The sequence below is a fragment of the Cynocephalus volans genome, chromosome 8 (genome assembly GCF_027409185.1).
Source record: "Cynocephalus volans isolate mCynVol1 chromosome 8, mCynVol1.pri, whole genome shotgun sequence".
NCBI lineage: Eukaryota > Metazoa > Chordata > Mammalia > Dermoptera > Cynocephalidae > Cynocephalus > Cynocephalus volans.
This window is the reverse complement of record NC_084467.1, coordinates 68688338-68702647: the sequence shown is the minus strand read 5'-3', so window position 1 is coordinate 68702647 and position 14310 is coordinate 68688338. Positions and strand designations below refer to the sequence as shown.

At 35.7% G+C, this 14310-nt stretch overlaps 1 protein-coding gene across 2 annotated transcripts in view; it reads left to right on the top strand.

Moving 5' to 3' along the window:
• The window catches only part of ADGRL4 (adhesion G protein-coupled receptor L4), a 109259-nt gene that overhangs the window by 87033 nt on the left and 7916 nt on the right, over positions 1 to 14310 (top strand). For both annotated transcript variants that reach the window (XM_063106098.1, XM_063106099.1), the window contains exons 11-13: positions 107 to 310; positions 2732 to 2952; positions 3082 to 3148. In XM_063106098.1, coding sequence (XP_062962168.1) covers positions 107 to 310; positions 2732 to 2952; positions 3082 to 3148 — 492 coding nt within the window. The remainder of the gene's footprint in view (positions 1 to 106; positions 311 to 2731; positions 2953 to 3081; positions 3149 to 14310) is intronic.

Sequence of the window (14310 nt, the reverse complement as noted above, 5' to 3'; positions counted from 1 at the left end):
ATTCTGATTAATGTTTCACCAAAGAAGGAAGTTTATTATATGTTGTAGTTCCTTTGACAAGTTACTGAATTATTCTCTTAACAGCTTTATTATTATTTTCCCTTAGGGTATTAAAGATTATAATATTCTTACAAGAATCACTCAACTAGGAATAATTATTTCAGTGATTTGTCTTGCTCTATGCATTTTTACCTTCTGGTTCTTCAGTGAAATTCAAAGCACCAGGACAACAATTCATAAAAATCTCTGCTGTAGCCTGTTCCTTGCTGAACTTGTTTTTCTTATTGGGATCAATACAAATACTAATAAGGTATGTAGGCCCTCCTACTCTCTATTTTTATTTTCCATAGTTTTACTTTCTTATATATATATGTCATAGAAATATGAAATATAATTAAGGACTTAATGGAGCAAACGTACCTTATAATTTGTTCTTAAGCTATCCTTTCTTAGTGTGGTAATGCTAACATATATAAGCAAGCTACTTATCAAGTACATTAAGCAAAAATGCCTCTTATTATTAGGAACACTGGGGCAAATTAAAACTTTGCAACAAACTTAAAAAATACTTTTTTTTGGTTGGTTGGTTGGTTGGTTTTTTTAAGATAGTCATTAAACAAAGACCAAGGAGGGGCTTACGGTCAAGATGGTGGAATGGACTATCCGCGGCATCAATCACTCTCTCCCACAAGTCAACCAATTTACAATTACTAAAAAGCAATGACAGCCAAGCTGGGGCTGCTGGAGATCAGGGGAAGATGAGGAAAGACCCACAGAGTGCAGGAATGCATGAGAAGCCACAATGAGAGAAGGAAACATCATCACTTCTACCACTTCGAGCCCCACCCACTTCAAGGCTGGAGCTGGTGAGCACATGGAGAAGGAACTGGCAAAAGCCACAGCTGTGCCCTTCAGATGGAGTTGCTTGGAGGCTGCAGGGGACAGGAGGGCCTTGGTGGTCCCCAGGCCAGCAAGACTACTAACAGCGTTCCCGTGGACCCACATAGGAGTGAGGAGCCACAGACAACTGAAAAAAAGAAGCCATTCAGAGGCTGGTGAGGCATTGCAAGGGACCAGTGCATGGGCCATCCCATGGGAATTGTTTGGAGCATTGGCAGTGGGGGAGACGGGCCCACTAGGAGAACAGTGAGGCACAGCAAGGACAGCTGATCTGCCCCCCAGTCAACATAGGACCACTCAGTGGAGACTGTTCAGGAATACAGAACTGCACGGGGTGCAGTTTGCTGAAAAGACTCAGGCCCAGACTGGAATTTCTACACAACCCAGGTGTACCAGATCTTGCAAAACTCAGAAGAACCTATAAAGTCAACCATTAAAACCTGAGCTGCACAGAGAACCTTCCCCAGGGAATTAGCAGCAAAAGCAACAACTTAGCTCAACCACAGAGCTTGGGTGCTGGTCCCCACAGGAAGTTCCCCCATTTTCGAAGTAAGCAAAGGACAACAAATTAGCTCCAGTGCAGAGTGTAAGTGGTGGGAACAGCAAATAATCCAACACAGAACTCAAAGAAAGGGTGGAATGCTCACACACCAAAGACAAAGTGTGATGTTAACTAGTGGAGGTCTCACATCACCGAAGAACACCTGTGGAACCTAGAAGGACTGGAAGTCCCCTGGGCTACTAAGCCAGGGAGTGCAGAGGGCTGGGGGCCTCAGCCATGGCACAGGAGGCACCCCAGGCTCTCACAAGCCAGGGCAGCAGGGGTCTGAGGGCCTCAGCCACACCCCACCAACGCCTGCAACCAGCCCAGCAATGACAACCGAGCCACGGCACGAGGTGCCCCAAGCTCCCAAGAAGCTCCTCTGACATCTGCACCCAGCTCAGCAATGACCAGGCCACCGGTGGAAGCCCCCTGGTCTCCCATGCAAGAAAGAGGGGGGTGCCACAGGCCTCAACTCTACCCCTCCTCCTTCTTCTTTCTCCCCCCATTTTCTTCCCCTTTCCTTTCTCCCCCCGCCTACAACTGCTCCACAACATCATAGAATATGAAAAAAATAATAATTAATAAACACATTTTTTAAAAAAAAGACCAAGGACAAAGAGTATTGGAAAAAAGTTTATCTTAGGATAGGGACTAAACATAAAAGTAGCTAGAGCTTATAGGCTGAAATATGATAAATAGACTCTATTTACTGCCTGCACCTTCTTAACTAACTAGGGGCTTAATATTTAACTGATATCATCTCAAATTTACTTGACAATGCTACAACTTAAAGTGATTCTATATTTTTTCTTTTTAATATCCATTTAATAATATCATTTGTCTGGTTTGTAAATTCGATTTGTCACTGAATCAGGATATTTATTTTGTTTAGCATGATATTATCACTATTTTTTCCTTTAAGTGTGAGTAAGATAAAGAGAGGCATCTTCAAAACAGAGACTAACTTAAATCATAATATATTCACCAACATACCATGGTTTACATGTGAAAAATGCACAATTTATCACATAACGGTATAAAAATTATAAATCTCTGGACAATAATAGTAAATTAATTCTCTCACAGGATTGTTTAATGCTTCACATTGATGAAGCAAAGTTCTTTTAAATCAGCTAGAAGTAGTACATCCTAAAAATCTGATATGACAGATATTTTAATGGGATCAATCATTATATAAGGTAGCATAATTTATGTAGAAAGGAGAGATTTTGTGTCATGATAATTTAAAAGCAAACATTGCTTATGGTATCTTTCTTTGATTTCTAGCTCTTCTGTTCGATCATTGCTGGGCTGCTACATTACTTCTTTTTAGCTGCCTTTGCATGGATGTGCATTGAAGGCATACACCTCTATCTCATTGTGGTGGGAGTCATCTACAACAAAGGATTTTTGCACAAGAATTTTTATATCTTTGGCTATCTCAGCCCAGCTGTGGTAGTTGGATTTTCAGCAGCATTAGGATACAGATATTATGGCACCACCAAAGTGTAAGTTAAGATGATTTCATGAGCATTTGAAATGCAATTCTGAATACACGTTGCAGATCTTTGAGCATTTTGCTTTGTTAAAGTATATACTAACATATTTATAGCTTTTATCTATTATTTCCTTTTCAGATGTTGGCTTAGCACAGAAAACAATTTTATTTGGAGTTTTATAGGACCAGCATGTCTAATCATTCTTGTACGTATGTATAAAATTATTACAATTTTTTAAAGTAGCAATTAAAGAGTGCTTTTAAAATTCCTAGCAATCAGGTGTTATTCTGAAACAAAAAGAATTTTGAACACTTTACAGTATGTTCTTTAGTAACACTTTACGTATATTGCATCGCAATTGAGAAAAAATATATATCTTATAAAGTCAAAGCAATTGCAATTTATTTTCCCTTCTTGGGAGAGGATACATTTCTGCATAACATAGAAGAAAAAGCATCTTTCACCTATCAGTAGCATCCCGTCATACTTCAATACTGAGAGTGTGCCAAACAGCTGATAATCTGGCATTTCAGATGTTTATGTTATAGAATCTTTTATCGATGATTGGTCATCTTTGAAGATTAGACTGTCATCTTTATAGTTCTATCATCTTTATGTACCCTGTCATCATAAAGTGATTTTAAACTAAATTGCAACATCAGAGACAAAAACCCACTGTTTCTTATGAGCAGACAAGTCAGGTATTGATACTTCTATTTCAGCAAGGAAGAGGATCTTTTAATTCTTATTGGAAGTGCTTTCAAACCTACAAATTTGGCAGGTATTATATGTACCCTTCTAAATACAGACATTTTTATATGTCTCAAGAGCTTTCTTAAATGCTGAAAGTTTTCAAAGCCATTTTGAATATAATAGTCTGTCAGTGAATCTGGGAGGTCTGACAAGACTCTAGAATGGAAGGAATTATTTATAGAGGAGTTGGGACAATATTTTGGACAACTTTATTCCATACGTTTTGACCATCAGCTTGCTTTTTTGAATTTTTTTCTCTCTCTTTTCTCTTGAGTTTTTATGGTAGCGAAGGAGCTGCTAAATGGAGAAAGAATTGAAATGCAAAGCAGAGAATTTTCATCAAGCTTTATTTTTTAATGGTGAATGGTGTGGGTGAAATCAAGTGCTTTTAGAAACTGTGCTTACTAATCATCACAGAAAATGGTTTATAATTCTCACACTGAACCTAGCCATATTTTTTAAAAGCCACTGGCTACAATTTCAGCTAAAACAATTTGAGTTAACTTATTATATCTCCAAAATTTTCAACACACATAAGAATAGAGACTGAATGGTGTCCCATTCACATATTTTCATGAGTTTCCCTGATGTATTTCATGTGAAGACATATCCTACCTATTCTAATTTTACTGATTCCCTTTCTACAGAGTGAACCATCTCTGATATTGTTTTGTACAAGTAAAAGTTCTGTGGAACGATGATTCTTATAGCTTAGTTTAAAAGTAGCAGGTTAGAAATTGTACTGAAAACAGGAAAAATAGGAGCATATTTCTCTAAATTAAGAAAGGGAAAGTGTTCTCTGAAACTTTTTTGTTTTTTACAGTTGCTTATGTAAGGGAAAAAATAACTTTGATTATCTTACAGTAAAATATGCAGACTTTAGATGGGATTATCTAAAAATGAGTTGTAAACTTTCCTTGAAGTCTAAATAAACACCATCAAACAGTTATAGTCTGGAATTAATGAACCAATGTATCTTCCATACAATTTCAGTATGATGACCGTTCCCAGGTTAACCAAAGTTTCAGGCAACTTAAGAAGTAGGCAAGGCACCTCAGTTTTACTCTAAAACTAAATGCTGTTTATCTTTTATAGTATCTTTTTAAATAGCATAAATTTCTTAAATCATCATTGAATTGAAGTGAACTAATTCACCCTAGCTTTCCCTGTTCTTCTGTACTAATGCTGGCATATTATTATTACACACCTATAGAACAAGATGTTAAATGAAACTTTTCCTGCTGCCTCAGAATAGTATCGAGTTCAAAGATAAAATCAAGGAGATATTGAGCACCAAACATTTAAAAAACAGCCACCTACAAACAGTTTGGGCCTGACACCTCCCATGGATCTTACAAAGAGACAGTGGGACTAGCTGTAGCCCAGTAAGAGGACTGGAAAGGGGACCTCAAGCAGTAGTGACTCAGAGTTAGGAATCCTTGGCCTTTGGGAGAGTAAATGTTCTCTATTAGAAGCTGCTTTTCTTCTCCCTGCCAGTGAGACAAAAAAAAAAAGGTGGTGCTCTCCCATGTCCTGAGAACAAGATGTGGAAGACTACTCCAAAAGATGTGTAGAAAATAGTATGAGAAGTAGTGAAACTATCCTCCTGATCCCAGATTGCTAATGTGACTGTAGAATTTTCATGTGTCCCTGGAAGAGTAGAGTATGATGAGCAAACTTTTTATGACAGATTGACATAGTCGCCTGATTTTAGGAGAAATGTGAACATAGAGAATGGGACTTATGTTTGGAGTTTCTTGCAGGCTGCACGTTTACTGATGTATCCCTCAACAGCAGGAAAGGGAAGGATTATTATATAGTGTGTCTAAGAATAAAATGATGGGGGAAGACACAGACTTCAACAGTTCTATAAGCACAAAAGAGCCAGAGAAGTGGAAACAGATTGTAGGACTGCCTAGGTCCAGAGAAGTTATATAGAACTAAGAGAATGGCTTGAATGAGGGTTTCCCTGCCTGCCCGTCTTTGAACAACAGAAGGTACCAAGATGGCAGTGAAATTCCGTGAACACCAGGAAAACAACATATACCGTCTAAGTGGAGGCCATCTCATAAACTAAAACTACCAGTGATAAGAACCTTACTGAAGTGATTTCACAATATGTAAATGAAGATAATGATGCCGGTGTTACGCAACAAAAAGAAATTTCCAAAAAAGCATCCATTCTTTAACAATTAAAAATGGAAAATGCACAATAGCTTGGAAGACAGTCTTATGGCTCTCTTAATTTTACCTTTATTATTAAAAATTAAATTAGTTTTAAAACCATGATATCCACAGCAAAAAATTGTATGCAAGGAATGTATGTGTGGCCAAATACAGAGTGTGTGTTTGTGTGTATGTGTGTAAATCCTGATCTTTAAAATATTGGTGAATATGTGACAGCGTTAAATTATAGCAAGATATGATTGTAATATATGTGCCTGTTACTATATAGAATGTCTTAAAAGTCTCTAGTACACTCTGCCAGAAAAGGTTTAACTAAAATAAAACAAAATAAATGTGAAATGTCTTAAAGCAAAGAAAATCAATAGAAACTTAATAGAATAATTAGTATTTATTTTCCAGAATAAAGATAAAACACAAGTGAACCTTCAAATTTAAATAGATAATTAGTGGTAACATTTTTTATGGCCTTAAGTGAGAGATGATTGCTTTTAAAGCTTTCTCTGAACAAATCTAGAAAAGACTTGTACTCCAGAGAAGAAATCTCTGTAAAAGAACCACCAATTGCTTTCATTCTTGCATGGAATCCTTATATTTCATCTATAGAGTAAGGACTAGGAGTCTTAAAAGCTGTTTGTTTTTATGAATGGAACCCTGGGGCGTGCCTCTTTTTGAGATTATAATGTAAAATGTCCTTGAGACAAAGTATAAATGAGTAAGAACTGAATTAGTTCGACACTGGTGACTTTTCAGCACCGATGGCTTCTTCTACCCCAAGGTATGTTGTTTCAAACAAATATTTGAGGTTTTAATCTACTCTGATAACTGTTACCTACTTAGGTATTTGAACAGCAATATTTTCTGCATTGATCGTATGAAAGCACTTCCTCAGATGTTGACTCGTTAATATTAAGGATCTCTTACAATTCTGAAATATGAACCAGTGACCCTATAGATTCTATCTATGAATCTCTACATTTAAAATGTTAAGATTGTGACTATACATGAAAAGGCCTACCCATGCTTTTGAAAGATTGAGCTGTACAAAAAAAAGACTTCTAAATCTTTCTAAAGCAAGCTGTAAACTGAAGATAATTTCCATAATTTATTTTTCTCTTCAATATTTTTAATCTTTAATGCTGAATTCTTTCAACTAAACTATGCAAACGATTAGATTCAAGTACACAAATATAAAGAAGAATTTGTAAAAATAATTTAACTTTTAAATAGAAATTGAAGTTTCCATAGACATGTTCAGTACTGAAGAATAGAATTTGCTTGATTGAAGCAAATACTAATTAAACTATGTCCAAATAAGGCATTTTCTTTAAAAATGTGAGCTTTCATTTGAATTTTAATCAAAACTCTTATAATTGAGCGTTGCTATATTGCTGCTGTCACCCAGTTCTTTTTAGGTCTGTCCAGAACTCCACTCATTCTTTTATAGTGGCCTCCTCTAATGGTTCTTTCTATGTCTAATCTCTCTTAATTCCCTTTCACCAGGAACTATCTATTAAAACCTACTCAAAAATGAATTCCTTATGTACCCTTTACAAGACAGGCCATTTCTATGTATATTTATTATTATGTGATGTGTTCTTATTATATTTCTAATTGCACAAATTGCTCGATATTGAAAGAAATGCAAATGACAAGACTGTGTAAAGTAAAAAATGAATATTTGACCCTAAACATGTGCTCTCTGTGACTAACTACTCTTTTTCTTAATTTTTACTGTGTATCCTTCCAGATCTTTGCTCTGTGTGTGTGTAGGTTTATGTGTATTTTATTACAAATTCAAAAAACCTGAATTGTCTATAACCTGCAATATATTATATTTATCCTTCCTCATTAGAATACACTGTTCTAGGGCCGAGCCCGTGGCACACTCGGGAGAGTGCGGCACTGGGAGCGTGGCGACGCTCCCGCCGTGGGTTCGGATCCTATATAGGAATGGCCGGTGCACTCACTGGCTGAGTGCCGGTCACGAAAAAGACAAAAAAAAAAAAAAAAAGAATACACTGTTCTATCATTTTTTTATCATTGCATATTATTAATATGCTCTAATTTATTTAACCACTTCCCTATGGATGAATAGTTAATTTGTTTTCAATGTTTTTTTATTGCAGAAAATACTGCACAGAGTATCCTTGTTCCAATATATTTGCATATATCCATTATATAAAATTGTTAGGAATTGCTTCTTAGAAGTAGAAATGCAAACCTATACAGATTTTACAATTTACAAATCATCCTTCAAAGCTCACGTCAATTGATACTTCCACCAACAATAAAAGAAAATGTCCTTTTTCTGACATTTTGGGCAACACTAGATATTATTATATACTGCAGTGTCTAAACGGCTAAGTTGGAATATGTAAATCAAAAGGAAAAATTATGATAAATCAGGACTTTACAACAGTGACACAGTAGACACTTTGGACCAAGTTCTTGTTGTGGAGGCTGTTCTGTGAATTACAGGGAGTTTAGCAGCATCTCTGGCTCTTATTCACTAGATGCAATAGCACCACCACCTAGATATAACAACCAAAAATGTCTCCAGACACAGCTAAATGTCCCGTGGGAGATGATGTCCCCGATCTCTTCACTGGGAATCACTAGTCTAGACTTGGATGTTAGATATCTTGTATAAGAGTGCATTTTGCAGTCTTCTACAAATACATAAATATTTTAAAAATAATTAAAATTACAGTTTAGACACTGCACTTTAGATGACTACATTAAAGATATACTATAAACATTACCGATTGTAATTTTAAATGTGGATAACAGCATCGACATTTTAATTACATGTTTTAATTCAATGTCATCATATTTGTTAGATGCAACTTTCAGTGACCTCTGTGGTTCCAGGCACTTTAATATTCTGACCTCTCTCCGTGTTACCTATTAATAAGCATTTCAGTGCCTGTAACATTTTAACACTTTTTCATATTATTCTCACCTTCTGCAAATAATAGATAGCTAGAATTTTAAAAAAGAAAAAGTGGAGTTTTAAAAAAAGCAACATAAATAATACATTAATACATTGGTAGTTTTCAATATGTTCTCATATATGCAAGTTATATTCTTTCTGGAAATACCATGGAAGATTATATCCTTGGGACTCATACTAGACAATTTCATAAAAATTGAATAACCTCATAGAAATTAGAAATCAAAAAAATTTTTTAAATCCCTTGGATCTCTCAAGCCCTGTTAGAAATAACTGGGTAAGATGAAGTTCATCACTAGTATTTCTTTATAAATATAACTTTACAGTGAGGGATGTTACCTAAAGATATGGTGAAAGAGAAACATGGATGTTGGTAGAGCAAGAGAGTCTTTAGAATTATTATTCACTTTACATTTGTTTAGTCTTTTCATTTTCACAAAACCCTTTTAATGTATCTTAGTTAATCTTCACGGAAGCTTCCGTAATGCATAAAAATAAAAATCGTAACAGTATTTAGCAAGAGATGATGTTTTACTAGATTTTCACACTCTAGTACTATAATCTTTATTTATCTCCCAATCAGTACCAAGAGGGGTTCTGTTATTTATAATTTTTTTAAGAAGTGTACCAATTCCTTGAAAAGGATTGGTTACACTAAAGCAAATTATGTACATTCTTTTGTAGCTAACAGATAAAACCTTCAAGCTTCTATTCACTAAGAATTCATAAAAATCCTTAAACTTGGCCAAGAGCACAGTGTATGATTTGATCATCCTTGGACTTATGTTCATGTTCTGAGCATAACACAATGTCCTTGCCCAAACTGGTCTGCAACAAGAGTGAGCCTTTCTTTGAATCGGTCTTCATTAGCATTTGAAGAGCCCTTGCTGTACACATCTGAAGATATTTAAACTTCTCTATAAGTGTCTATCATATCCCTCTGTTCCCTTCCATATACTTGGCAAAATACGAATTACTCATTCTAAGAGAACAGGCTCTCTATGTGTCTCTGTCTTGATCTCTCTCTCTCTCATATGAGAACATTGTCCGTCTAGTTTTAGGGCTTTCCGAGGAGAGAACATTTAAAATTCCTTCTATGCAAAAAACATGCTTCCCAATGGTATCTGATCGAAAAGAGAGCCCAAGTTGTTCGGTGTCAGGGTGCAGCTTTTAATCATTAGAGTTTAATTCACAAGTATTTGAATAGAGCTACCATATGTCTGTATTTTAAATAAGTGGAAATGAAGGCGAAGCAAGCTTAAACAACTTACTCAAGATCACCCAGCAACTGAGCAGTAGAGGCAAGCGAGCTCAGGTTTTCAGAGTTCACATTCTGCACTGTTTAACATATATCTTTCCATCTTTCCTTGCACTCGAGGCTGAAGGGAGTAGATATTTGTTAGGTCCATGAAAGATTTGTTCTATCTCCTGCTTTCCAGAAATGGTTTCATGATGAGTTGTAAGGGACCTAGCAACTGAAGACCTTTTAAAAATTATTCCTAAACTTTCAATTATTTATTTTATTTGGTAAATATGTCAAAATAAATTATTTTCCATCGTGTTGAAAATGGGGGAAATTATGTCTACTATAAATATCTCTCCCCCCGTTTTTTTTTTTTTTTTTTTTCTTTCTTTTTCTTTTTTTTTTTTTTTTAATTTTATTTTGTCGATATACATTGTGGCTGATTATTGCTCCCCATCACCAAAACCCCCCTCCCGTCTCCCTCCCCCCCTCCCCCCCAACAATGTCCTTTCTGTTTGCTTGTCGTATCAACTTCAAATAATTGTGGTTGTTATATCTTCTCCCCCCCCCCCGGTTTGTGTGTGTGTGTGTGTGTGTGTGTGTGTGTGTGTGTGTGTGTGTGTGTGTGTGTGAATTTATATATTAATTTTTAGCTCCCACCAATAAGTGAGAACATGTGGTATTTCTCTTTCTGTGCCTGACTTGTTTCACTTAATATAATTCTCTCAAGGTCCATCCATGTTGTTGCAAATGGCAGTATTTCATTCGTTTTTATAGCTGAGTAGTATTCCATTGTGTAGATGTACCACATTTTCCGTATCCACTCATCTGATGATGGGCATTTTGGGCTGGTTCCAACTCTTGGCTATTGTAAAGAGTGCTGCGATAAACATTGGGAAACAGGTATACCTTCGACTTGATGATTTCCATTCCTCTGGGTATATTCCCAACAGTGGGATAGCTGGGTCGTATGGTAGATCTATCTGCAATTGTTTGAGGAACCTCCATACCATTTTCCATAGAGGCTGCACCATTTTGCAGTCCCACCAACAATGTATGAGAGTTCCTTTTTCTCCGCAGCCTCGCCAGCATTTATCGTTCATAGTCTTTTGGATTTTAGCCATCCTAACTGGGGTTAGATGGTATCTCAATGTGGTTTTGATTTGCATTTCCCGGATGCTGAGTGATGTTGAGCATTTTTTCATATGTCTGTTGGCCATTTGGATATCTTCCTTAGAGAAATGCCTATTTAGCTCTTTTGCCCATTTTTTAATTGGGTTGCTTGTTTTCTTCTTGTACAGTTGTTTGAGTTCCTTATATATTCTGGATATTAATCCTTTGTCAGATATATATTTTGCAAATATTTTCTCCCACTCTGTTGGTTGTCTTTTAACTCTTTTAATTGTTTCTTTTGCTGTGCAGAAGCTTTTTAGTTTGATATAATCCCATTTGTTTATTTTTCCTTTGGTTGCCCGTGCTTTTGGGGTCGTATTCATGAAGTCTGTGCCCAGTCCTATTTCCTGAAGTGTTTCTCCTATGTTTTTTTTAAGAAGTTTTATTGTTTCAGGGTGTATATTTAAATCCTTAATCCATTTTGAGTTGATTTTAGTATACGGCGAGAGGTATGGATCTAGTTTCATTCTCCTGCATATGGATATCCAGTTATCCCAGCACCATTTGCTGAAGAGGCAGTCCCTTCCCCAGTGAATAGGCTTGGTGCCTTTGTCAAAGATCAGCTGACAGTAAGTGTGTGGGTTGATTTCTGGATTATCTATTCTATTCCATTGGTCAGTGTGTCTGTTTTTATGCCAGTACCATACTGGTTTGGTTATTATAGCTTTGTAGTATAGCTTAAAGTCAGGTAGTGTTCTGCCTCCAGCTTTATTTTTTTTGCTCAGCATTGCTTTGGCTATGCGTGGTCTTTTATTGTTCCATATAAATGTCTGGATAGTTTTTTCCATTTCTGAGAAAAATGTCTTTGGAATTTTGATGGGGATTGCATTGAATTTGTATATCACTTTGGGTAGTATGGACATTTTCACTATGTTGATTCTTCCAATCCAAGAGCATGGGATATCTTTCCATCTTCTCTCCCCCCATTTTGTATTGCATTTTAAATTCTTGCCAAGAATATCCAACAACTAACCAGAATATATTACTTAAAATCCTGAATGTATCAGAATACAGACCAATATATGGAATGCACATAGTCTGGACATTTACTATTCTTTCAACTGATATTCATCAATAAGTAACTTTCAGTACCCTGTATTACATGTAATTGCTCAAATCCTTTTTTTTTTTTTTCTCATAGAGGAAAAGCTGAAAGGTGAGATTAGTGCTTCACCCATTTTCAATTGTACTTCATTTCAGACTTCTATTATGCAGATAGATTATCCATAGAAAAAAGTGTTCTATTAAATTCTTTTAAAAACCTTTATGATTTTCTTTAACTAATATCAACACTATTAATATAGATAGTATTTTTAAGAAGTGCAGATAGTGTGAAAAGAAAAAACCTAGGAAAAAAATAGGTACTACACTTTGGATATTTCAAAATACATCAAAGTTTTATCAAGCATTAAGACCCAATAAGGCTGTGCTTAGGAACTGAGGGGATACAAATGAAGGAGAGAACTCGCTCTCAAAAAGTATCTCAGGGTGACATCTATAAACAAACAACTCCAAGACAAGTGTGAGGTAATATTTTGGAAAAACAAATCTGATTATTTCTTTACCTCTTTTCTGTTTACATCTTTCTTGATAAGTATATATGGAAGAAAACTTGGCAGGTACTTGAAAGTACAGACCACATTTATTATTTCCTGGAAAGAAAGTCATTTGCTAGTTATAATTTATCTTAATCTTTTTATTTTAAAAAACAGAGGCAGAATCTACAAATAATAAATAAAGATGACTTAATTTAGTGGCCTACTCACCAGATATCTAGAACATCAATAATAAACATAAGTTCATGATAAATTAATATTTTTTTTCTTGTGGGAAAATTTGTATTATATTTTAATTTTATTTTTCCACAAACTTTTTTTTATTTTAACATTTACTTGTACATATTTGTGGGGTGCAGTGTATTGTTTCAATATATGGGTATACTGGACAATGATTCACTTAGTGTAAATAGCATAGTTTTGTACCCAAATATCTATTTTAAACTGACTTTTATACCCAGTAGATCTACACTAAGTGAATCATTGTGCAGTATACACATGTATTGCACAGGGGTCATTCTAGACGTGTAGAGGCTTCTCACATTCCCAGACTCACACCCATTTGTCTTCAAAGCCAGCAGCAGCTGCGGGAGTCCTCAGGCTTCAGTTCACCCCACCGCCACTTCTTCACTCCTGCCTTTTCCTCTGCTAAATCTCGTCCACTTTAAGTGCTCACATGATTCTATTAGGCCCAACCAGATAATTCAGGATCACCTTTTTATCTTAAAATTCTTAATTTCAATTTTATCTGAACAGTTTCTTTTGTCATATTCACAGGATATAGGGGTTAAGGTGTGGACATTTTGTGGGGGGGAAGGGGGAATCTTATTCTGCTTACCACACACCCCAATTTTTCTGATACTCTACGTGATTAGCATTGGAACTAAGGCATTTAAAGGAGTGATTCCAATTGGGAAATGATAGAGAGAGAAAATCAGACAGAAGAAAAAATTTGACACTTGACTCCAATTTAACTCATGAACAATTAATAGAGCACACTTTTTAATTTTGTTGCTTAAATTGATAACTTTTAAGCCATTTCTGCAGTGGTCTAAGGATGGAGAATAAATGGCTCTTTGGTATGGCCACTTAGGCGGCCAGTAGAAACCTACCCTTGGCTCATGGCAGAAGCAGGTTTGTCCTAGGCCAGTTAATTTAAAAGTAATAAAAATATTTGATAGGACATAGAAGTTACGATCATGACACATTCTTAAATGAACCAGATTTCATCTGATATATATGAAAAATTAAAGCCTGGGTCTAAAAGTGCTGTAAGAGAAATTTTCTCATTCTTTTTGGTGAGATCTAACATCAGCATATAGATGGCTTTATCAATTATTGAGAAAAAGACTACGAAAAGAAAAATGGCTGATTGGGATTCTTTATTTTGAAGTCTGAATTTGAAGCCCTTGGGTTGGATGTACCTGTAGGTCTAAATCCTTCAGAATTAGTTCTTGCTCTCTTACCAACTCATCTGTTTAAATTTCTTGTTTTAAAAATTA